Here is a 26,309-nt window from a genome sequence, read left to right as displayed (position 1 = left end):
CTTAAGAGTTCTTTTACTTTAAATCAATTCTGGTTCATTGCGTTACACCCAATCCAGAACAGCTGATCTCCTCGTGGGCTCAACCTTGATTTGCTCTAAAAAGTCATCTCATAGGCACACTAGAAATTCTCCCTCCTGGAACCCAGCACCAACCTGATTTTCCCAATCTACCTGCATATTGAAATCCACCCCCCCACCCATGACTATCATAACATTGCATTTTTGGCATGCATTTTCTATCTCCCATTGTAATTTGTAAACTACCTCATTACTACTGTTTGGGGGTCTGTATACAATCCCCGTCAGGGTCTTTTTACTCTTGAAGTTCCTTAGCTTTATCCATAATGACTCAACAGCTTCTGACCCTATGTCACCTCTTTGTAATGATTTAACGTAATCTTAAGAGGAAGTGTTGAACAAGCTAGAGCCTTTCTCTTTGGTGTGAAGGAGGGTAAGATTTGTCTTGCTACAGGTGTGTAAGTTTATGAGAAGTAGAGTTAGTGTGGTCAGCCAGCATCATTTTTCCTGGGCAGCTAACATCCATCTAAGGTGAATGGAGGAAAGTTTAGGGCAGATGTGTCACAGCAAAAGCCTGGCACTCAACGTCAGTAAGACGAAAAAGCTGATTGTGGACTTCAGAAGGGTAAGACGAAGGAACACATACCAATCCTCATAGAGGGATCAGAAGTGGAAAGAAGGAGCAGTTTCAAGTTCCTGGGTGTCAAGATCTCTGAGAAACTAACCTGGTCCCAACGTATTGATGCAGTTATAGCAGTTTTTTTTAAAACACAGTAATAGATGCCTGGAATGCACTGCCAGGGTTAGTGGTAGTGGCTGATACCACAGAACCATTTAGGAGACTCTCAGATCAGCACAATGGTATAAGAAAAATGGAGGGTCATGTTACAAGGAAGAGTTAGATTGATCATGGTGTACCACATCCTGTGCTGTACTGCTCTATGGTGTGTGTTCCATCGTAATGAGCTGGATAATTAAATAATTGTGTTGATTACATATTTTTCCTTTGTTGAAATTATTATTTGGAAACATGGATGCTGGAATTCTGTAACAATAGGAAGAAAAGGTGGAAACACTGAGCAGATCAGGAGACAGTTTTGGAGAAATAGAGTTCACATTTCTAGTTGGTGATCTTTCATCAGAACTGTGAATAATTAGGAATAAACATGCTCTAAGATAGCAGTGGAATGATTTCAGGGATGCAGTATTGATATAAGTCCTGTTCAGTGCTGTTGAAGACAATCAACTTCCAAATACCCAAGGACCCCTCTCACTGGGAGCCAAGAATGGAGTAGAGCTTAGTAAAGACAGAAGGGCAGTTGGATTCCTCCAGGTGCTCTCATTTTCACTTATCTCTCAAAGACACATGGCTATGTAGATTAATTTACAATAAACTTCCTCTGGTGTGTTGGTGAATAGTAAATCATGGGTGATGCTGATGGGAATGTGGGGAATGTTATTAGGTGCTAATTTTCAGTCTTCTCTCAATGGATCAAAGGGCCAGCTTGCATAATGTATGATACTTTGACTACATGTTAAGAATGTTAAGAATGCCAGGTCTAGAGGAACTGAGTTATACGGAAAGCTTCAATAGGTTATTCTATAGAATGTAGAAGATTGAGAGGAAATTTTCTCAAGCTGTACAAAATTATGTGTGGTATAGATAGGCTTTTTCCACTGAGGCTGGGTGGGACTACAACCAGAGATCATGGCTTAAGGGTGAAAGGTGAGAATTTTAAGGGGAACGTGGGGGAAACATCTTCACTCAGAGGGTCGTGAGAGTGTGGAATGAGCTGACCGCACAAGTGGTCCACGCGAGCCTGATTTCAATGTTTAAGAGAGGTTTGGATAGGTACATGGAGGGCTATGGTCTTGGTGCAGGTCAAGGAGTAGGCAGCTTAAATGGTTTTGGCACACACTAAATGGGCTGATGGTCATTTTCTCTGCTGTACTTCTCCATGACTCTAATGTATGCAGCCTGGATAGTGTGAAAGAAGTTGTTAAGAGGGCAGGTGTATTTGTGGCTGGCAGGTCATTTGGTGCATTGTTTAGAGTGTTGCAATGGTTGCTTCGCGAGCCAGACTTTTACACTGCAGTGACTGCATGATGATATCATGCTCATACCTCCATCTCAGTCATGATCCCAGCACTAAATATTAGCCCAAGGTTTTCCTCCTTAGCAAGCAGTAGAAGTATACATAATTAAAGTTTAAGCAATGTAGACTCTTAATCTCTCACAGTAACAAGCACAAAATGCTGGAGGAACTCAGCAGGCCAGTTAGCATCTATGGAAAAGGCCTTACAACTATGAGCTACAGACCTATGGTATTACAGGAAAGATTCTAGCATGGATAAAGCATTCACTGAGTGGGAACATAGGGCACCTTTTCTGACTGGCTGCCTGTGATTAGTGGTGTTCCACAAGGATCTGTATTGGGACTGTCTTTTTACATTATATGTCAACGATTTGGAGTATGGAATTGATAGCTTTGTTGCAAAGGTTGCAGATGATATGAAGATAGATGGAGGGGCAGGTAGTTTTGAGGAAGTAGAGGGGCTACAGAAGGACTTAGACAGATTAGGACAATGGGCAAAGAATTGGCAGATAGAGTACTGTGTCGGGAATTGTCTGGTCATGCACTTTGGTAGAAGAAATGAAAGGGTTGACTATTTTCTAACTGGAGAGAAAGTACAAAAAATTGAGGTGCAAGGGGACTTGAGAGACCTTGTGCAAGATTCCCTAAAGGTTAATTTGCAGGTTGAGTCTGTGGTGATAATGGCAAATGCAATGTTAGCATTCATTTCAAGAGGACTAGAATATAAAAGTAATAATGTAATGTTGAGACAATATTCAATCTGCACGCAATGTATAATTTATTTGTCTTACTAGCCTAGACAGCATTTCCAACAAGGGCATAATTATCTTCCTGAACATGACATTCAATACTTTTTCCATTACTAGATCTCATCTCTGTCCCCTGCACCTGGCCATTAGTCAACTCCTGGACCAGACCAACCAAAAACTGAACTGGACCAGCCACACAAAGAAAATGTGGGCTCAATAGCAAGTTAGATGCTGATCTGAAAATAATTCCAAGGTTGAATGGCATTTCATATGAAGAGTGTTTGGTGGCTCTGGGCCTGTATCCACAGGAATTAATAAAAATGAGGGGTGACTTTATTGAAACCTATCAAATGGTGAAAGGCCTTGATAGAGTGGATGTTTCCTATGGTGGAAGTGTTTAAGTCCAGAGGATACAGCCTCAGAATAGAGGGACGTCCTTTTAGAACGGAAATGAGGAGGAATTTCTTTAGCCAGAGAGTGGTGAATCTGTGGAATTCTTCACCACAGGCACCTGTGGAGGCAACTCTTTATGTATATTTAAGGCAGAAGTTGATAGATTTTTGATTCGTTAGGGCATGAACGGATACAGGGAGAAGGCAGGACATTAGGCTGAGAGGAAAATTTTAATTAGCCATGATGAAATGGATTGATGAGCCAAATGGCTTAATTCTGCCCCTGTATCTTATGGTCTAAAAGAGTAAGCAGTCAACATTTTTGTCTGACACCCTTCATCAGGACTGGAAAGGAAGGGGAGAAGTGAAAGTAAGAAGGTAGGGGAAATGGAGGAAGAAGTACACAGTGGCTAGTGATAGGTGAAACCAGGAGAGGGGGAGGGGTGAAGAAAATAGCAGGGAAGTTGATTGCTGAATGATATAAAGGGCAGGAGAAGGGGGAATCTGATAGGAGAGGACAGAAGACCATGAAAGAAAGGGAAGTGGGTGGAGCACCAGAGGCAGGTAATGGTAATGTAGGGAGATACGGTGAGAGAGGGAAACAGGAATGGGGAATGGTGAAGGAGAAGAGGGAGGAGGGCAATTACCAGAAGTTTGAGATATCAATGTTCATGCCATCAGTTTTGAAGTTATCAATATGGAATATAATGTATTGCACCTCCAACCTGAGTGTAGCTTCATCGTGGCAGTAGAGGAGGTCAGTGATTTGTGAAAGGTATGAGTAGATGGAGACAGAGAGATTGAGAAAGGGGAGGTAGGTGTTGGAAATGGATTTAGTAGATTTGAGCGCAGGGTGGAAGTTGGAGGCAAAATTGATGAAATCGAAGAGCTCAGTATGGGTGCAGGAAGCAGCACCAATGCAGTAGTTGATGTAGCATAGGAAGAGTTGAGGAGCAATGCCAGTGTAGGCTAATCATTTGCTGTAAGACTCATCAGCGCTCCTTTCTTGAGTTGCACACATCAAATCAAGCAAACCAGATTCCAACGCACTTCTGACTTGTGCATTATGAAGAGTGGAAAGGCTTTAGAATCAGAAGAAGAGGTACTGGTTTCAGATAACCCAAGATTGAGCTTGAAGATTGAACCCAATATTGAAGATGATTGGGCTTTTAATACTCTGCTGAGGAACTTCTGCAGAGACATCTTGGGATTTGTCGTCCAAACACCACAATCATTTTCCAACATCCTTCAGCCTCTTGGCACTGATAACAACTGATTATCACTCTGGTTTCTTGATACCATGCTCAGTCAAATGTTGTTTAGAAGTCAAGGACAGTGACACACACCCCACCTCTATAATTCTTGTATGGACCAAGGTTGATCAAGGGAGTGCTTGATCAATTAAGTTAATGGTTCAACTGAAAGATGATAAACTTGACAGAAATTTTTTTTACAATGAAGTGTGCAAATTTAAGAAAAGAATGAGGAAGAATCTTTCAGGAAACAATGGATCAGTTCAGCATATTATCATGTCTTAATTGATGGCTTCTCATAGGGACATGTTGCTATGCAATGTCAATGTGTGGAGTTTGACTTCTCCACTGTATGATCTCTGTAAGTCACTAATAAGAGCATCCAAAAACAAAAGGTGCCCTCTCCCAGTTTCACCTATCACATATCACCTTGTTCTTCTTCCTCCCCTCCCACCTCCTCACTCTGACCTCATCTGATTTTCCAGTCCTAATGACGAGTCTTGGCCCGAAACATCGACCATTTATTCATTTTCATAGATGCTGCCTAACCTGCTGAGTTGCTCCAGTATTTTGTGTGTTTTGCCTTGGATTTACAGCATCTGCAGATTTTCTTGTCTTTGCTAGCTGTGTTAGGGTAGTTGAAATGTTTCAGTGTATGCAACCACTCAAGTTGACATGTTCATGCAGCTTTTATTTATGCATTGTTATTGAGATATTATTGAGGAGATTTTTATACAATTACAGAACTGTTGCAGCTATAATACCAGCCCCTGGCAAAACAATTTGATAAATCTATCCTGCTTTCCCATGGCCCTGATAATTATTCTCTCAAATATCTAACATTATAGCTAGTGAGGGAGTTAGATATGGCCCTTGTGGCTACAGGGGTCAGGGGGTATGGAGGGAAGGCTGGGGCGGGGTTCTGAGTTGGATGATCAGCCATGATCATAATAAATGGCGGTGCAGGCTCGAAGGGCCGAATGGCCTACTCCTGCACCTATTTTCTATGTTTCTATGTTAGGAACTTTTAATAATAGTGGCATTGAGTAGCAAGATAATCAGATTTCTCTTTTGGAGATCTGAAGTTGTTGCCCTCACACTTACACTTGCTGAATTATATACATTTGTCCTTATTTTACCCACTTATTTAGCCTTTTCACATATAGTTATCAATGTTCCTCAATGCTTAGTGTCAAACTGAAAACCTAAATACGAGGGGTGATTGATAAGTTTGTGGCCTAAGGTAGAAGGAGCCAATTTTAGAAAACCTAGCACATTTATTTTTCCTACATTTACACACTTAGTCCAGCAGTCATGGAGCAAACGGATCCCTTCTTTGTAGAGGTCGGTGTCTTGGACCTCCAGAAGTGGTCCACAGCCGGGATGATTGATAAGTTTGTGGCCTAAGGTAGAAGGAGATGAGTTATTAACTTCAAACTTTCTGCACTTTCACTCAAAGAGCTGAACTGCACGTGCAAGTAATGAGAGCTGTATAACTCATCTCCCTCTACCTTAGGCCACAAACTTATCAATCACCCCTGCTGTGGACAACCTGGTGGTCCAAGACGCTCTCGTTACATGCACGTGCAGTTTAACTCTTTGAGTGATAATGCAGAAAGTTTGAAGTTAATAACTCATCGCCTTCTACCTTAGGCCACAAACTTATCAATCACCCCTCGTATATACCTTTCTATTCCTTTACCTAAAAGACCAATAACAATGGTGTTATCCCGTTCTTACTCCACAACTCTGACCTCAGAACAGATTCCTGAATAATGCTGCAGCACTATTAATATCAGACTCTGGAAAGGTTTAACTCAATGTTTAAATTTTCAGTTGCAACTTTGTAATTATTTAGTGCTTTGTTTAAAGCTTGTTTAATTTTACTGGCCCAGAGCAAAAACACCATAAATGGTGAAACAGAAACATGGACGAACTGTAGAAAAATCTACAATGCAATTTCTGCTTTTCAAATTTACTGCTAAATAGCCCAATATTTCTGGAGATTTTACTTAAACTTACCCATTGCTGCACGAGGGACACATTGACCTTTTGTTGGATCAAAGTCTTCATTCTCATCCATGCAGATACAGAAGAAGGAGCCTTCCACATTTTCACAAAGAGCCCTTCCACAGACTCCATTCATCATCTCACATTCATTAATATCTGAGGCAGAAATATCATGTTTTATTTTTACTTAAAATATTCACATACTTTTACCCTTAAGTATATTGTTAGCTTTTCTTTCATTGTTACATACTTCTCACTAATATAAATAATCCAATACAGAAGAGCAAATTAAAATAGGTTTGATAATACTTGTATTTATAACTCTTTATTACTCTTTGTACTAATTAATGGTGACCAATAAACACCAACAACTGAATCAAACATTTTATTCAATGCATTTCATTACATAACTATTAACTATTCATTACACAGAACTTAATTACAGAAACATCTCCAAATCTTGTCCTTCAGAAATCAGGAATGGCAGCTCAAAGGTCCAGGTTTTAAATGTTTCAGATGTGATAGAGAAAGGTGTAAAAGAGATGGGAAAGTTCTCTTACTGATCATGGAGAATATCACAAATGCATTTAGAGAGAATATCGAGAGGGCTCATCCACTGAGGCCACATTGCTAGAAATAAGAAAGGTGCAGTTACCATGGTGGGGTTCTCTAAAATCAGCAGCATCTAGAAGAGCAGACGTGCAGGCAGATCATGGAAAGATGCTAAAACAACAGGATATTTGTAGTAACTTTAAATTCCCCAATATTGACTGAGATTCCCTTCTTGCCAGGGTCTTAGATGGAGCAAAATTCATTAGGTATATTCAGGTGCGTTTCTTGAAACAATACAGGTGACACATACTTTACAGTGGGGTGGTGTTTATGGGGATGTTCTAAGAAAATAGTCCATAATGCAAAGTCACACTACTTTTGCATGCATCTAGACCCATACACAAATCTGTAAGGGCAAATTTTATTTTGTATCCCAAAACTATGAAAAGTGACTTATAAATTCTGTAAATGTGTATTTCCATCACTCAAACCGCTTTTATGCAGAGAGGTCTGTAAGTAGATAGTCCAACTAAAGGGGGAACCGTAACAGATCTGGGATATGAGCTGTGCCTGATAAGTGAAGTTTCTGTGGGGGAGTATTTTGGGAAGAATGATCATAATTCTGGAAGTTTTAAGATAGATATAGATAAGGATAAGACGAAGACATTTTGCTGAATTAGAGAAATGTTAATTACAAAGGTATTAGACAGAAATAAGTGAGGGGTTGGGAGTGGCTATTTAGAGATAGATCCACATATGACATGTGGGAGTCCTTTAAAGGCAGGATGGTTGGGCTACAGACTAGCACATTCCTATGAGGATGAAAAATGAGGATGGAACATTCAGGAATATTGGATGAAAAGACATACTTTAAGCTGAGCTTAAAAAAACAATGAGCAAGATTAAGAAAGCTGAAATTGGACAAGGCTCTTAAGAAATATAAAAGAAGCAAGAAAGAATTTAAACAAAGAATTAGGAGGAGCAAGAGGGGACATAAAATATCCTTGGCAAGTAGACAGAAAAAGTATACCACGGCATTTTTATGCATATATTAAAAGTAGTAGTGTAGTTAGGGAAAGGGTCCATTCAAGAACAAAGGAGGGAATCTATGCGTGGAGTACTGGGCAAGGTTCTGAATAATTATTTTGCATTGATAATCATGAATGAGAAAGACATAGACAATGATAAGATCAGGGAGGAGTATGTTTATATTCTAAAGCATTTTGATATTAAGAAAGAAGAGGAGTTGGGATTCTTTACGAAATTAAGTTGGATAAATCCTCAGGAATTGATGGAACTTAACCCAGGATATTGTAGCAGGCAAGTAGTGAGACTGCTGGGCACTTGACCAAGATATCTTCAATTGGAGCACTGTGCAGACGCAGTAGAAGCGTTCCCGCACAAGTCCAGCAAAGAGCTTTAAAACCCCAGTCTCCATAAACGAGGGGTACCATCTAGTGGAGCCATCATTGTTGGAGTGGTCTGAGTCAGAGTGACTTTAGCTCAACAGGCTTCAGTAAGAACAGGCGGAGGCAAGGTAAGAAGGTAGGTTCATACCTTATTTCTTATTTAACTTTTGAGAGAATAGGGGTTACATCTACAGAGCCAGTGTTCTGTTTTGGATGTCAGATGTGGGATTTCTGGGAGACTACCAGCCACTCTGATGGCCATATCTGCACCAGGTACGTCAAGAAGCAGCTCCTTAGGGACCGTATTAAGGAACTGGAGCTGCAATTCAATGACCTTAGGTTTGTTAGGAACAGTGAAGAGGTGACAGACATGAGTTACAGGGAGGTAGTCATCCCAAAGCTATAGGAGGCAGAAAAGTGGGTGACTGTCAGGAAAGGGAAGGAAGAACATCAATAACAAGCACTCCAATTTGAGTACTATTGGGGGGAACAACCTAACTAGAGGAAACAACGACAACGGCCATGCCTCTGACACTGTGTCTGGCCCTGTGGCTCAGAAGGGTAGGAAACTGAAGAAGATGGCAGCAGTAATAGGGAACTCTATAGTTAGAGGGACAGATAGGCCATTCTGTGGACGTGAAAAAAAACATGGATGGTAGTTTCCCTCTCAGGTTCCAGTTTCCATGTTTCTGAACGTGTCCAAAATATCCTGCAAAGGGAGGGTGAGTCGCCAGAGGTTGTGGTACATATTGGTCCCAATGGCCTAGTTAGAAAAAGGAAGGAGGTTCAGAAAACAGAATACAGGAATTTAGGAAAGAGGCAGAGAAGCAGGACCTTAAGGGTAGTAATCTCGGGATTGCTGCCTGCGCCACACAACAGTGAGGATAGGAATAGAATGAGGTGGCAGATAAATGCATGGCTGAAGAATTGGAGCAGGGGGGCAGAGATTCAGATTTCTGGATAATTGGAAACTCTTCTGGGACAGATAAATTGAATTGACTATTTCTTACATCCTTCACAAACATGAGGAGTAAAGATCTTTACGTTATTTCCCTGTCTAAACGTGCAATGTGCATTTGTACCTGTACAAAAGGGATGGGTTGTACTTGAATCTGAGGGGTACCAATATTCTCTCAGACAGGTTTACTAGAGCTGTAGGGAGTGATTTAAACTAATATGGTAGGGGTTGGGAAGCAGTATGATAAAGATAAGGATGAGCCAGCAGGTTTACAAGGAGATGATGGGTGAAACATGAATGTAAGGCAAGCCAATGACTGGGTACAAACGCAGACAGAGCAAAGAGTTACGGTGTACCACAGAGGCAAAATTCAAAAGGATGAAGAATGCAGGCTGAAGGTGCTGTACTTAAATGTGCTTAGTATTCAGAATACGGTGGACAAACACGTTGCGCAATTAGAGATTGGTCGGTATGACGTTGTGGAAGTCACTGAGTCGTGGCTGAAAGGCGGCCATAGATAAACTTTCAATTGGAAGAACAGGCAGGAAGGCATAGGCGGTGATAGAACATAGAACATAGAATAGTACAGCATAGTATAGGCCCTTAGGCCCACAATGCCAACCCTCAAACACTGCCTCCCATATAAGCCCCCACCTTAAATTCCTCCATATACCTGTCTAGTAGTCTCTTAAACTTCACTAGTGCATCTGCCTCCACCACTGACTCAGGCAGTGCATTCCACGCACCAACCACTCTCTGCGTAAAAAACCTTCCTCTAATATCCCCCTTGACCTTCCCACCCCTTACCTTAAAGCCATGTCCTCTTGTATTGAGCAGTGGTGCCCTGGGGAAGAGGCGCTGGCTATCCACTCTATCTATTCCTCTTATTATCTTGTACACCTCTATGTCTCCTCTCATCCTCCTTCTCTCCAAAGAATAGAGTCCTAGCTCCCTTAATCTCTGATCATAATGCATACTTTCTAAACCAGGTAGCATCCTGGTAAATCTCCTCTGTACCCTTTCCAATGCCTCCACATCCTTCCTATAGTGAGGTGACCAGAACTGGACACAGTACTCCAAGTGTGGCCTAACCAGAGTTTTATAGAGCTGCATCATTACATCGTGACTCTTAAACTCTATCCCTCGACTTATGAAAGCTAACACCCCATAAGCTTTCTTAACTACCTTATCCACCTGTGAGGCAACTTTCAGGGATCTGTGGACATGTGCCCCAAGATCCCTCTGCTCCTCCACACTACCAAGTATCCTGCCATTTACTTTGTACTCTGCCTTGGAGTTTGTCCTTCCAAAGTGTACCACCTCACACTTCTCCAGGTTGAACTCCATCTGCCACTTCTCAGCCCACTTCTGCATCCTATCAATGTCTCTCTGCAATCTTTGACAATCATCTACACTATCTACAACACCACCAACCCTTTGTGTCGTCTGCAAACTTGCCAACCCACCCTTCTACCCCCACATCCAGGTCGTTAATAAAAATCACGAAAAGTGATGTGGCTCTGTTGGTAAGAGATGGAATTACATCTTTAAAAAGAGATGACATAGGGTCAGAGAATGTTGAATCTTTGTGAGTGGAGTTAAGAAGCTGTATAGGTAAAGAAAAACAATATGGGAATAAACTGCAAGGGTAACAGAAAGTTTATGGGAATCATATATAGGCCTCCAAATAGTAGCCAAGATGTGGGGTTGAGATTGCAAAGGGAGCTAGAAAAGGCATGTAATAAAGGTAATGTCACAATCGAAATGGGGGACTTCAATATGCAAGGGGATTGGGAAAATCAAGTTTGTGTCAGATTACAAGACAGGGAATTTGTTGAATGCCTACTAGATGGCTTTTTAGAGCAGTTTCAGCTTGAGCTTACTAGGGGAAAGGCCATCTTAGCTTGGGTGTTGTGTAATAACCCAGATCTTATTAAGGAGCTGAACATAAAGGTACAGTACCTTTAGGAGGCAGTGACCATAGTATGATTGAATTCATATTGCAATTTTAGAGGGAGAAGCACAAGTCAGATGCATCACTGTCACAATGGAATAAAGGGAATTACAGAGGCATGAGAGAGGAGCTTGCCCAGGTGGATTGGAGGAGGATACTGGTGGGGCTGATGGCAGAGCAGAGGTAGCTGAAGTTTCTGAGAATTATTCACAAGGTGCAGGACAGATATGTCTGACAGAAGAAGTAGGCAATCATGGCAGACAAGGCAAGTAAAACCCAAGGAAGGAGCATATAATGTAGCAAAAGTGAGTGGGAAGTTGGATGATTGGGAAGTTTTTAATATCCAACAAAAGTCAACTAAAAAAGCTTTCTGAAAGGGAAAAAATGAAATATGAGGCAAACTAGCCAATAATATAAAACAAAAATACTAAATGTTTTTTTTTCCAGTTATATAAAGAGTAAAAGGGAGGTGAGAGTTGATATTGAACCATTGGAAAATGATGCTGGTGAGGTAGTATTGGGGGACACCAAAATGGAAGATGAACCTAATGGGTACTTTGCATCAGCCTTCACTGTGGAAGACATTGGCAGTGTGCCAGAGGTCCATGAGTGTCAGGGAGCAGGATTGAGTGCCGTTACTATTATAAAGGAAAAAGTGCTAGGCAAACTCAAAGGCCTTAAGGTGGATAAATCACTTGGAGCAGATGGACTACATTCCAGAGTCCTGACAGAAGTTGCTGAAGAGATAACAGTTGCATTGGTCATGATCTTTCAAGAATCACTTGATTCCGGCATGGTCCCGGAGGACTGGAGAATTGCAAATGTCATTCCACTCTTTAAGGGAGGAAGGCAAAAGAAAGGAAATTATAGGCCAGTTAGTCTAACCTCAATGTTTGGGAAAGTATTGAAGTCTATTCTCAAGGTTGAGGTTTCGGGATACTTGGAGACTAATGATAAAATAAGTCAAAGTCAGCATGGTTTCTGTAAAGGAAAATCTTGCCTGATAAATCTGTTAGTTTTTCGAGGGCAGACAAAGGAGAGGCAGTGGATGTCATTTACCTGGATTTTCAAAAGGCACTTGATAAGGTGCCACACATGAGGCTGCTTAACAAGATAAAATCCTGTGGCGTTACAGGAAATATACTGGCATGTATAGAGGAATAGAGGAATAGTTGACAAGCAGGAGGCAGTGAGTGGGAATAAAAGGGGCCTTTTCTGGTTGGCTGCCAGTGACTAGTGTACTATCTACCTGAATGAAACTTCCCTGTTGTATCAAACACCCATTACCTCCTATTTACCTTATGCTTCTCTATCCTTTTTCATGTATATCTTATACACATGTAAGAACTTGAATTATTTCAGAAAATACCTTTAATCCAATTGTAGAAAAAAGACACTTAATACTTCAGCAGGGTTTAATAAATGATTGTAAATACCATATCAAAATGTATTTATTTATGAAAGCTTTGTAAAATATTCAATAGGTAGCTTTTTAAGAGATGCATTGCATAATACATACAATGATTCTGACAAAATTTCCAGTGATATTTCTGTGCTGAAGAGATGTGGCTGTCAAAGTAAACCTATAATTACAATATATGGTTTATGAATTTGGTATCCTTTGAAGGTCGCAATTGTATTCAATAAAACTTCATTTCAACAATTTTAATATGTTACTAGAGAGTAAAATAAATCCTGACTTTTGTATGTTAAATATTCATATTGATTTCAGCACACATTAAAACCAGCATTGCCAATAAATTTGATTAAAGAAATGAGAAAAAAAATCAGTGGAATACCTATTATCAATTCAGAAAATATACTATAGGTTATTAAAGTTACCTATATTTGTATTGGATAGAGAATCTTCAACTGAAATGTCAACTTGTTCTTCTTCCTACATGTAGATGCCACCTAACTTTCTGAGTATTCTTGTTTCAATTTATTCAAACAATTTAAAATAATTATTGTCAAACTTCCAATCAAATAATGGAAAATTTATGTTAGCTCTCGTTTTAATCACAGCAGAATTACATTCGTCCCATTCTAAATTCAGACATTTTCCACAGTGAAAGGTTCAAAGCAATATGTTCTTTCTTACTGAGGTTTAAAGGACTTAGCATAATAATATCAGTCAAACATGTAAGTGATAAAGGATCACAATGCAGGTGTGCTATTTTAGACCACCCTAAATCAAATTTTAGATCACTTTGATGTGTGAAGGACAACATAATAATTACAACAAAATGTAGCACAACTCAAGGTCATAAGTCATTGCTGCCTGGAAGAACTTATAAGAGTTTGCCTACAAAGAAATGCTTAGGTTCCCCAGAGGGGTGAGAAATTATCAGGAAAGGCGCTGCAGAAGAGGTTCACCAAGTTGATTCTGGAGATGAGGGGGTTAGCCTATGAGGACAGACTGAGTTGCCTGGGACTATACTTGTTGGAATTCAGAAGAATGAGTGTGGATACTATAGAAACATATAAAATTATGAAAGAGATAGATAAAATAGAGGCAAAGTTGTTTCCACTGGTGAGTGAGACTAGAACCGGGGAACATAGCCTCAAGATTCAAGCAAATAGATTTAGGATGGAGATGAAGAGAAACTGCTTTTCCGGAGAGTATTGTCTCTTTAACTCATATTCTCAATATTTATTGCTTACTTACTTATCTTTTACTACTGTTATTATTTTTCTTTACGTATTTGCACACTTTGTTGTCTTCTGCACTCTGGTTGAAAGCCCAGGTTGGGTGGTCTTTCATTGATTCCGTTATGGTTATTCTATAGATTTATTGAGTATGCCCAGAAGAAAATGAATCTCAAGGTTGTTATGGTAACATATATGTACTTAGATAGTAAATTTATTTTGAACTTTGAAAAGCTATCATGGACCATAGCTGATTTCAGTTCACCATGTGATGAAGATGACAATACTGAGAATTGAAAATTATATAATGGACTTTGCACATCCATACTCACATCATTTGATAGATGCACAATAGAGAGCATCCTGACAAGTATCATCATTGCTTGATATGGAAACTGCACTGCGGCAGACAGGAAGTCTCTACAACGGGCAGTCAAAATTACCCAACTCATCACTGGAACAAGCTTACCCACCATCAAGGACATATATCCAGAAAGGCGCCGGAAAAGGGCCAGCAACCTCATGAAATATTCCACCCACCCTGCTTGTGGACTATTTCTCTCACTCCCATCAGGGAGGAGGCTACTTAGCATACATGCCAGGACTACAAGACTCAAAAAGAGTTCCATTCCCCAATCAGTAAGGCTGATCAACACCTCCACCAACTAATTCACCTCTCCACATCCCACCCCTCCAACACCACTAGTTTATCATTTCCTGTCAGTCACTTTATGTACAGATACTCCTGTGCCTAGTGTCACTTTATGGACATTCAATCATCTAAGTACCTAAGAAAAACAAGATAATATACCTGAATAAGTACCACCCAGTGGATCTGACGTCTATTTCAAAGTTCAAAGTAAATTTTATCAGAGTACATACAGTATATGTCATCACATACAACCCTGACAGTCATTTTTCTGTGGGCATACTCAGCAAATATATTTAATAGTAACTATAGCAGGACAACTGAAAGATCAAGTAGAGCATAGAAGACAACAAACGGTGCAAATACAAATATAAATAAGACCATAAGATATAGGAGCAGAAGTAGGCCATTCAGCCATTCAAGTCTGCTCCACCATTCAATCATGGGTTGATCCAATTCTTCCAGTCATCCCCACTCCTCTGCTTTCACCCCATACCCTTTCATGCCCTGGCTAATCAAGAACCTATCTATCTCTGCCTTAAATACACCCAATGGCTTGGCCTCCACAGCCGCTCATGACAACAAATTCCACAGATTTACCACCCTCTGATTGAAATAATTTCTCCGGATCTCAGTTCTAAAAGTATGTCCTTCAATTCTGAAGTCGTGCCCTCTTGTCCTAGAATCCCCTACCATTGGAAATAACTTTACCATATCTAATCTGTTCAAGCCTTTTAAAATTTAGAATGTTTGTATGAGATCCCCGTCATTTTCCTGAACTCCAGGGAATACAGTCCAAGAGCTGCTAGACGTTCCTCATACAGTAATCTTTCATTCCTGGAATATATCTGTCTTGCACTTCCCACATTTTTCGCAGGAACTCCAGCCATTACTGCTCTGCTGTCCTTCCAGCAAATGTCCCTGTCTAGTCAACTTCGGCCAGTTTTCCTCTCATGCCATTTTATTTCCTTTATTCCACTGAAATACTGACAGATTGGATTTTACTTTTTCCCTCTCAAATTTCAATGTGAACTCGATCATATTGTTCCCCAAGGGTTCCTTAATGTTAAGCTCTCATCACCTCCAGATCATTGCACAACACCCAACGTAGTGGGGACACACTCATCTCCAGCTGTTCTAATGAAGTCCGTTACAACCCTGGTGTATTCATTCGAATCTCAAGATGAGTGTTTGAACATGGCCCAGTCCACTGACTCAAAGCAATCCTGTAGCTGTTCCTCTGCCTCCCACAAGCACCCCTGAATTGTCCTAATTCCCGAGCCTTGCTTTTTAGGCTCTGCCCGTAGGCTGGTTGGAGGACAGCCAGGCAATCTTATTTACCAAAATGCAATCTGAGTAAGGAATGGTCGGCATTGTTTATCTTTGTGTAGCAGTGTGTTCAGACCTCTAGTGCTACAGGTTATATGCCGGTAATAATTGGGCAGGATTTTCTTCAAACAAGCCAGGTTGAAGCCTCTGACTATAATTTGAAATGCATTGGGATGGGTTGTTTCTTGTCTGCAGACAATATTATGCAGTGTCACAAGTGCTTGCTTCAGTCAGCCACTGGTGGTATATTAGGCTGCCTTCAGGATCATGGATGAGAACACCTGAGGCAAATAGAATGATCTGCATTTGATTGATAGGTGTTCCAAGTCGGGGGACCGTGAGTTCAACATAACCACCACATCGAAGCACCAACGAGAATTGACCATAATGTACACGCCACCGTCTTTTGGCTTACCAGAGTCCGCAGGGCATTTGTGTTGCATTTAGATTGAGAAGTCTGGTAATGGTGATTTTGTAGCACAGTGACAAGTGGATATCAGGTTCGATCACAACAGAGTAGAAGGCACCAGTATTTATCAAAAAATTTAATCAGAACTATATCATCTATCCCTTCCAAATAGAAATCTGTTTAGTTATTAAAGAGTTGTATATCTCCATTGGAATTTCAACTTGTCACAAAGAAACTAATTGGACTGCAGGAATTTACATTCTGAAGTTTAGTGTAAAATTTTCATTTCATTCTTACCTACACATGCCTGCCCTCCTGCTGGAACTTCAAACCCCTGATCACATAGACAGCGAAATGAACCATCTGTATTTTCACAATACCCATGAGTACCACAGATAGTTGCATTCACACATTCATCAATGTCTGCAAAAGATCCAAAACAGCTGGAATTAATAGTACAATTTCATAAAGACAAAGTGATGATGAAATACAGTGGAATATACTGTTGGGAGTGTTGAAATAAACACTTCAAACTCTAGTAGGTCATAATAATATTATTTGTAAGTGAAATGATGGCAATATCCCACAGATCAACATAATGGTTAACAATACAACAAATTAGTTAAGTAGAAGGGAATACAGATTTAAAAGTTATTGCCATAAAGCTTATTTATGGTAATGATTTGGAATAAAACCATACTTCAAAAAATTTCTCAATTTTGTACCTTTCTGCTCATTTTAGAGGCTAAGCCACACGAGAAAGCCAGGAGTTGGATTTGGTTGTCAGAGGCTATTTGAGGCGTATGCCATGAGGAGCACTTTTAGGTAGTGGGAGCTCGTCCCCACTACCACTCCTTGGCTTGACAACCTTGGCACTGTTTCTACTGACAGGAGAAGGGGCGAAGGCAGGTCCTGGCACCTTAAAACCAGTGCTTCAGGTAGATAGAACTCGTCAGCCTGGGAAGGCAGTCCATATAAGAGAAGGAAAACTCTGATTTCAAACCTCCGCTGCCTTGTGGCCATACCCACTCATGGGAAAGGCTTTGGGAGTAAACCCTGTGGCCAAATCTGGAGCTGGAGTCCCTAAGGCAGTCTGACGTTGCCTTCAACCTCATTCTGGCAGCTCCTGCAACGACACTGGTGCCAAGGTGTATCGGCCCTTGCCCTTCCCTTGGACAACGTCGGTATCATGGAGAGGGAAGACTTGCTGCACCTGCGCCCTGGAGATCTTCCAGGCAAAGAACCATGGTCTCGCAAGATGAACGGATGCCACAACCACTCATTTTAATTCTTGCTGTTTCCGTGTTCTATATGATTATGCATATTAACCTGTTCATTAGCTGTTATTCCTAGTTATAGATCATAGTATTTTAGATGTTAGGTAAACTGCCCTCTCCGACCTTTCTCAAATACCTGATTGGTAAGTGCAATTCACCAATCTAAGGAATGTTTCATGAATCAAATAAAACTTTGGGAAGTTTTCATCTACTTTAAATTCCTAGTGTAATATCACCTGCTCTAGGGGAGTTGTCAATCTTATTTACCACCATTATTTTTATTAACAGTGATTTCATCAGTCTCCTCAATTGTTTCTCTGCAGGATCTGGGCAATCAGTTTTCTCAGCTGCTGGATAGTCATAGTCATACTTTATTGATCCCGGGGGAAATTGGTTTTCATTACAGTTGCACCATAAATAATAAGTAGTAATAGAACCATAAATAGTTAAATAATAATATGTAAATTATGCCAGTAAATTATGAAATAAGTCCGGGACCAGCCTATTGGCTCAGGGTGTCTGACCCTCCAGGGGAGGAGTTGTAAAGTTTGATGGCCACAGTATTCCAGTGCTAAAAAAACAAGTAAAACTCTTTCCACTAGCATGTTAGAGAGGGTGCAGCTTCAACAAGTTACCGTGAGAAAAAAAAAACAACAAATAACTAAGTTAAAAAGTTTAAAAGTAAGAAACTACGGAGCAACTGTAACTGGCTGTATGCATGACCGGCGATGAAGCTGGAATAAAAAAAATGAAGGCAAGGTCTAGTTGAATGGAATGTAAAATATGCATATATTCTAAATAAATGTGAGAAAGGAAAATCAGAGAACTTTATTTAAGAAGGAAAATAGGGATAATCCAGGAAATCATAGGCTGGCAAGTACCTTATCAGTGGTAGCAAAGTTACTGGAGAGGATTGTAGGGATAGAATTTATGAGCATTTGGAAAAGCACAGCCTAATTGGAATCAATCAGGCAAACACGAGGAATTCTGCAGATGCTGGAAATTCAAGCAACACACATCAAAGTTGCTGGTGAACGCAGCAGGCCAGGCAGCATCTCTAGGAAGAGGTACAGTCGACGTTTCGGGCCGAGACCCTTTGTCAGGACTAACTGAAAGAGCTAGTAAGAGATTTGAAAGTGGGAGGGGGAGGGGGAGATCCAAAATGATAGGAGAAGTCTTCTCCCTCTGTCCCTCTTACTATAACTCCTTGCCCATCCTCTGGGCTTCCCCACCCCCCCTTTCTTTCTCCCTAGGCCTCTCGTCCCATGATCCTCCCCCTTCTCCAGCCTAGTATCCCATTTGCCAAACAACTTTCTGGCTCTTGGTTCCATCCCTCCCCCTCCTGTCTTCTCCTAACATTTTGGATCTCCCCCTCCCCCTCCCAAATCTCTTACTAGCTCTTCTTTCAGTTAGTCCTGATGAAGGGTCTCGGCCCGAAACGTCGACTGTACCTCTTCCTAGAGATGCTGCCCGGCCTGCTGCATTCACCAGCAACTTTGATGTGTGTTGCAAGAATCAATCAGGACAGCTTTATATAGAACAGGTTATTTCACTAACCTGACTGAGTTTTTGAGGAGATGACCAAGGTGAGTGATAAGGATTGTATGGTGGATATTGTCTACATGGATTTTAGTAAAGCATTCGACAACATCTCCTATTAGGTTAGATTAAATTCAACGTTATTGTCATTGTGCCGAGTACAGATACAAAGTCAATGAAACGCAGTTAGCATCTGACCAGAAATGCAAAGAATAGTGTTATTTACAAAATAACTGCAATGAAAAGTAAGTGCTACAGCACACAAATATAAAAGTACTGAGACAGTACAATATGGGTGCAATACTGCTTAGCACTGTGATGTGAGGTTCAGCAGGGTCACAGCCTCAGGGAAGAAGCTCTTCCTGTGCCTGCTGGTGTAGGAGTGGAGGCTCCTGTAGCGCCTACCAGATGGGAGGAGTGTAAAAAGTCCATGGCTAGGGTGAGATGCTGAGTTGATCAGGAAGATTCAGATGCACATGATCTTCAGTGAATTGGTAGTTTTGATTCAAAATTGACACCCAATAAAAACAGGGGTAGTGGTGGGAGGGTGTTATTTCCAGCCGGAGGTTTGTGGCCAGTGGTGTTCCACAGTGATCAGTGCTGGGATTGCTGTTGATTGTTATATATACAAATGATGAAACTGTAGAAGTGTTGGTTGTTAAGTTTGCAGATGGCATAATTTTGGTCAGTAATGAAAGTTATCAAAGGATCCAGCAAGATACACAGGAGATCACTTATGCGGTGAGGAGACACGGCAGTTGGAGTTATGAGGTCAAACAGAAGGGTAAAGTACAGAGTTAAAAGAGGAACCTAGGGGGATCAAGACCATACTCTCTGAAAGTGGTAACAGAAGTAGACAGAACGGTAAAGAAGTCATAGGGCATGCTTGCTTTCATTGCTAGAGGTGTAGAATACAAGAATCAGGAAGTCATGCTGTTGTATAAAACTTTGGTGAAGCCACATTTAAAGTACTGTGTACAGTTCTGGTCACCCCATTACAGCAAGGATGTGGAGAGTTCAGAAAAGGTTTACCAGGATGCATTACCTGGATTAGAAGGAATTAGATTTAAGGAGAGGTTGGATAAACTTGGATTGTTTTCTCCAGAGTGCTGAAGCTCAGGGTTTACCGGTAGAAGTTTATAAAGTTACAAGACCAAAAGATATAGGAGCAGAATTAGGTCATTTGGCCAATCGAGTCTGCTCCACCATTTCATCATGGCTGATCCAATTTTCCTCTCAGCTCCAAACTCCTGCCTTTTCCCTATATCTCTTCATGCCCTGACCAATCAAGAATCTATCAACCTCTGCCTTAAATATACATAAAGATTTGGACTCCACAGCTGCCTGTGGCAATGAATTCTACAGATCCACCATTCTCTAGCTAAAGGGATTCCTCCTCATCTCAATTTTGAAAGGACACCACTCTAAGCTGTGGCCTCTGGTCTTAGACTCTCCACCATAAGAAATATCCTCTCTACACCCACTTAATCAAGACCTTTCACCATTCAATGAGTTTCAATGAGATCACCTCTCAATCTTCTGAATTCTAGTGAATACAGGCCTAGAGATATCAAACACTCTTCATGTGATAAGCCATTCAATCCTGGAATCATTTTTGTGAACCTCCTTTGAACCCTCTCCACCCTCAGCACACCCTTTCTAAGATAAGGGGCCCAAAACTACTCATAGTTCTCCAAGTGAGTCCTCACTAGTGCTTTATAAAGTCTCAACATTACATCCTCGCTTTTATATTCTAGTCCTCTTGAAATGAATGCTAACATCACATTTGCCTTCCTCACCATAGACTCAACCTGCAAATTAACCTTTACGGAATCCTACATAAGGACTTTCAAATCTCTTTGCACCTCAGTATTTTGTATTTTCTCTCTATTTAGTAAATAGACTACCCTTTCATTTCCTCTGCCAAAGTACAGACTTTATACTTCCCGACACTGTTTTCCATCTGTCACTTCTTTGCCCATTCTCCTAATCTGTCTAAGTCATTCTATAGCCTCTCTACTTCCTCAAAACTAACTGCCCTTCCACCTATCTTCATATCATCTGCAAACTTTGCAAGAAAGCCATCTATTTCATCATCCGAATCATTGACACATTATGTAGAAAGAATCGGTCCCAATTACAGACCCCAGTAGAACACTAGTCACCAGCAGCCAAGCAGAAAAAGCCCCTTTATTCCCAATATTTTCCTCCTGCCAATCAGCCATTGCTTTATCCATGCTAGAATCCTTCCTGTAATATCATGCACTCATAGCGTGTTAAGCAGCCTCATGTGTGACACCTTGTCAAAGGACTTCTAAAAATCCAAGTATACAACATCAAGCAATTCTCCTTTGCGTATCCTGCTTGGTATTTCTTCAAAGAATTCCAACAGATTTGTCAATCAAGACTTTCCCTTGAGGAAACCATGGTGACTATGGCCTATTTTATCATGTGCCTCCAAGAACTCTGAGACCTCACCCTTAATAATCAACTCCAACATCTTCCCAACCACTGAGATCAGACTAACTGGCTTATAGTTTCCTTTCTTCTGCTTCTCCCCCTTCTTGAAGAGTGGAGTGACATTTGCAATTATCCAGTCTTCCAGTACCATTCCAGAATCTAGTGCTACTTGAAAGATTATTACAAAGTAGAGAGGCTACAGAAGGACACAGACAGATTAGGAGAATATGCAAAAAAATGCAGATGGAATACAGTGTTAGGAAGTGTATGGTCATACATTTTGGGAGCAGCTGAAAGTCCTTGATATATTAGCGCTGCTTTGTCTGGATCCCGTTGAGAAGGGTGGAGTTTCAATTCTTGTGGGGACAAATACTCTTATTGTGAGGAGGCTAATGGAAGCCTGCAAGGAGAGAGTTGGAGGGCGCTTTCTGAAAACATTGTCCATTCACCCAGTGTTTCGAGCTGCTTTTGAGGAAGGGCATGTCTGCACTGGGCCGGATAACAAGCTTCGGCAAGGACTATGTGGTTCACCAAATCAAAACCAGTCGTGTTACAGCCTGGGGAAGTAGAGAGTGTGATGGGAAATTCCAAATTTCCCAGAATGCCTGAGGCCGAGACCCTCTTGGTGGATGCTCCGGAAGACCACAAAGAGGAGTCAGGCTTACCTGCTGGGGTACTGGTGAGGTCCGAACTGTAGAAGCCCTTGGTTGTACAGGTGAACAGGATGGCAGTGATTGTCAGGAACACTATGAAGAGGGAGGTCACCTTCAAATGGGGGATGCCCCTGGTACACCTCTTCCCAGTGACGGTAATGTCTAGTGTCCCTGTGAAACAAGCTGGGGAGAAACTCTCTCCAAAAAAGGGAAAGTTGACTGCTGAGTCATTTAACTTTGGGGACTCCCTGGTACCTGCAGTTTGGAAGAGAGGATGGTAGGGAAGATATTGAAAGTGGAAGGTGTTTTTTCTACTGCCGAGTTTGATGTGGGTTGTTCCAAGAGCATTCACTATACCATCCGGGTGACCGAGGACATTCCGTTCAGAGAAAGGTCATGGCAACTGGCACCTGCAGAAGTGGAAGACGTTTGGCAGCATTTGTGTAAGTTGAAGGAAACTGGGATCAGCATTGAATCCCGAAGCCCCTGTGCATCTGTAGTGGCCAGGAAGAAGAATGGGAAGATACAGGTATGTGTAGACTATAGGACACTGAACAGGTGTACCATCCCTGTCCAGTATATGGTCCTGAGGATCAAAGAAATGTTGACCTTTCTGAGTGGTGCGAAGTGATTCATTGTGCTGGACTTGAGGAATGGGTATTACCAGATCCCTATGAGTGAGGCTGACAAAGAGGAGATGGCATTTATATGTCCACTGGGATTCTTCCAGTTTGAAAGGATGCCCCAGGGCATATTGGGCACCTTTGAGACTTTCCAGCATGTCATGGAGAAATGGTGGGGGTTATGAACTTGCTTGAGGTACTGGTGTATCGGGATGATCTCATAGAGTTCGGGTCCACCTTGGAGGAACATGAAGCAAGGCTACTTTAGGTACTGGGCCGCCTGAAAGCTGAAGGGTTAAAACTTTCCCTGGACAAATGCCAGCTCTGCAAGGCATCTGTCAACTATGTTGGGCACATAATCTCATAAAGTGGAGTAGTTACAGGTCCATCTAAGATAGAGGTGGTGACCCCATGGCCAAGGCCCCAGACTGTGAGCGCTTTATGTTCATTCCTTGGGTTTTGTGGCTATTATCGAAGGTTCGTGAAGGACTACGTGAAAGTGTGATCAGCTTCTGTGCGGTTACCTCCTTTGGGGAAGAAAGGGAGGAGAACAAAAGGAGAGGAGGGTAAAGATTATCTTGGCCCTTCGTAGCGAGGTGGGATGAGAAATGTGAAGAGGCTTTTCAGTCACTGAAGGAGCTGCTGACAAAAGCAGCTGTGCTTGCTTTTGCAGACCCCCAATTGCCGTATCTACAGCATACGGATGCAAGCAGAGAGGGCTTAGGGGGTGTCCTGTATCAGGATCAGGGCACCAGGTTGAGACCTGTTGCATTTGTCAGCCGGAGTCTGTCACCCTCTGAGAAAAACCATCCCTCACACAAGTTAGAGTTCCAGGCATTGAAATTGGCTGTGGTGGATAAGTGACTACCTCTATGATGCCAAGTTTGAGGTGAGGACAGACAACAGTCTCCTAACTTATATCCTATCCTAAGTGAAATTGGACACCACAGGCCATCGGTACTTGGCGGAGTTGTCTGTCTACAATTTCAGCCTGAAGGACTGGCTGGGAAGCAGAAACATTGATGCCGATGCATTGTTCCGACATTCTCATGATGGGTTGGACGGGGACGGAGAGTGGGAGAGCATTCCTGTCCCGGGAGTGAAAGTCATGTGCCAGTTTTCCATCATGGTGAAGGCAGAGGAAAGTCAAGGGCAGGATCGAGCGGTAGATCAATTGGGAGCTTCTGATGGCGCAATTCCACAAGCTTACTGCAACCTGACTACTCTGAAGACAGACCAGTTGCTGGAATTGTGTCCTGGGGAAGTGGCAGCTGCTCAGCGAGATGACCTGGGCATTGGTACCATTTGGTCAGCGGTCGAAAAAGGAGAGATGGCCCAAGCGGAGAGGATGAAACACACTGTGGTGTCTAAATTACTGACAGAACAGCCTAGATTGGAGTTGAGGAAGTAGATCCTACATTGGGTCATGTCACCTCCGGACTGGCCTCAGTGTTCTCAGCTGGTTTTGCCTGAGAAGTATCAGAGGATTGTGTTGAAGTCGCTTCATGATGATTCCGGCCATTTGGGGGTTGACAAGACCCATGGATTGCTCAGAGATCGGTTCTTCTGGCCCCGGATGAGGCCAGGGTCGAGGAGTGCTGCAAGTCATATATTTGATGTACACAGCGGAAAAGGCTGCTCATAGGGCCACTCTGTTGTCCCACTTGCAGGGTTCAGGGCCCCTTGTATGGATTTCCTGTCAATAGAGCCAGATGCCAGCAACATGGCGAATATCTTGGTCATTACGGATCACTACACCAGATATGCGCAAGCTTTCCCTACCAAGGATCAGAGGGCGTCCATGGTGGCCAAAGTGTTATGGGAGAAGTATTTCATTTATTATGGCCTTCCCAGGCAGACACCAACAGAATCAACAAACTCATTCGTAAGGCCACTGATGTTGTGGGGATGGAACTGGACTCTCTGACGGTGGTGTCTGAAAAGAGGATGCTGTCCAAGTTGCATGCCATCTTGGACAATGTCTCCCATCCACTACATAATGTACTGGTTGGGCACAGGAGTACTTTCAGCCAAAGACTCATTCCACCGAGATGCAACACTGAGCGTCATAGGAAGTCATTCCTGCCTGTGGCCATCAAACTTTACAACTCCTCCCTTGGAGGGTCAGACACCCTAAGCCAATAGGCTGGTCCTGGACTTATTTCCTGGCATAATTTACATAATACTATTTAACTATTTATGGTTTTATTACTATTTAATTATTTATGGTGCAACTGTAACGAAAACCAATTTTCCCCGGGATCAATAAAGTATGACTATGACTACTATGACTATACATAGTGATCTGGGACGGGATTTCGAGAGTAGGCTCATACATGAGTTACTGAGCATGCTTGGAGACGAGAAGTTGAGGACTATGCCTTAGCACCCGCAGGGTGATCTCAGCCCAAGAGGTTTAAGTGGACCTTGCTAGACATGCTCAGAACCTTGGAGATCAGCAAAAAGAACAAGTGAAGTCAACATATTGGACATCTGTTCCACTGCTACAACTGTACGTGAAATGATGTTACCAGGTACTTGCAAGGTTGCCCATCGGCCTCTGTTTTGGGAGCGAGGAAGATCTACAACTGAAGACTTATCTTAAGTATGTGTCTGATATGAGAAGGGAGCTGAAAAAGGCTTATGAATTAGTTGAGGTCGTGGCTGCCAAGCAGAATCAAGGAAATAAGAGGAGGTATGATCAAAATGGGGTGGGAGAGTGCCTCAATCTCATGAGTTTGGTGGGGCTGGAGGTTGTTTTCCCTAGACTTATGCAGCCAAGAAAACCAAGGGGTTTCATTTACTTACATTTTTCCTGTAGGTAGGTGATCAGAACTAGACACAATATTCCAACTTCAACATAACATTCCAATTCCTGTACTCAATACTTTAATTTATGAAGGCCAATATACCAAAGGCTCTTCATGACCCATCTGCCTATGACGCCATTTTCCAGGAGTTATGGATCTGTTTCCTCAGATCCCTCTCTTCTACCACACTCCGCAGTGTCCTACTACCTACGTAGTACGTCCTACATGGGCTTGTCCTCCAAATGTGCAATACCTCATGCTTATCTGCATTAGGTTCCATCTGCAATTTTACAGACCATTTTTCCAACCGTTCCCGATCTCACTGCAATCTTTGATAGACTTCCTCGCTTACCTAATCTTGGTGGCATTAGCATATTTGCTGTTCCAATTTACTGCATTATCATCTAGGTCATTGATATAGATGACAAACAACAAATGGACCCAGCACCAATCCCTGCAACACACTACTAGTCACAAGTCTCCAGTCAGAGGCAACTATCTGCTACCAATCTTTGGCTTC

At 41.9% G+C, this 26,309-nt stretch overlaps 1 protein-coding gene across 4 annotated transcripts in view; it reads right to left on the bottom strand.

Annotated features, from left to right (window-relative positions):
• Positions 1-26,309, bottom strand: part of LOC134344379 (latent-transforming growth factor beta-binding protein 2-like) — a 510,939-nt gene that overhangs the window by 63,086 nt on the left and 421,544 nt on the right. For all 4 annotated transcript variants that reach the window (XM_063044071.1, XM_063044078.1, XM_063044088.1 and 1 more), the window contains 2 exons: positions 16,725-16,850; positions 6,531-6,674 (listed from right to left, as the gene is read on the bottom strand). In XM_063044071.1, the coding sequence (XP_062900141.1) occupies positions 6,531-6,674; positions 16,725-16,850 (270 nt within the window). The remainder of the gene's footprint in view (positions 1-6,530; positions 6,675-16,724; positions 16,851-26,309) is intronic.

The sequence above is a fragment of the Mobula hypostoma genome, chromosome 1, assembly GCF_963921235.1.
Source record: "Mobula hypostoma chromosome 1, sMobHyp1.1, whole genome shotgun sequence".
Taxonomy (NCBI): Eukaryota; Metazoa; Chordata; class Chondrichthyes; order Myliobatiformes; family Myliobatidae; genus Mobula; species Mobula hypostoma.
Note: the sequence above shows the minus strand (reverse complement) of the source record. Positions and strands in the feature narration are given on the sequence as shown.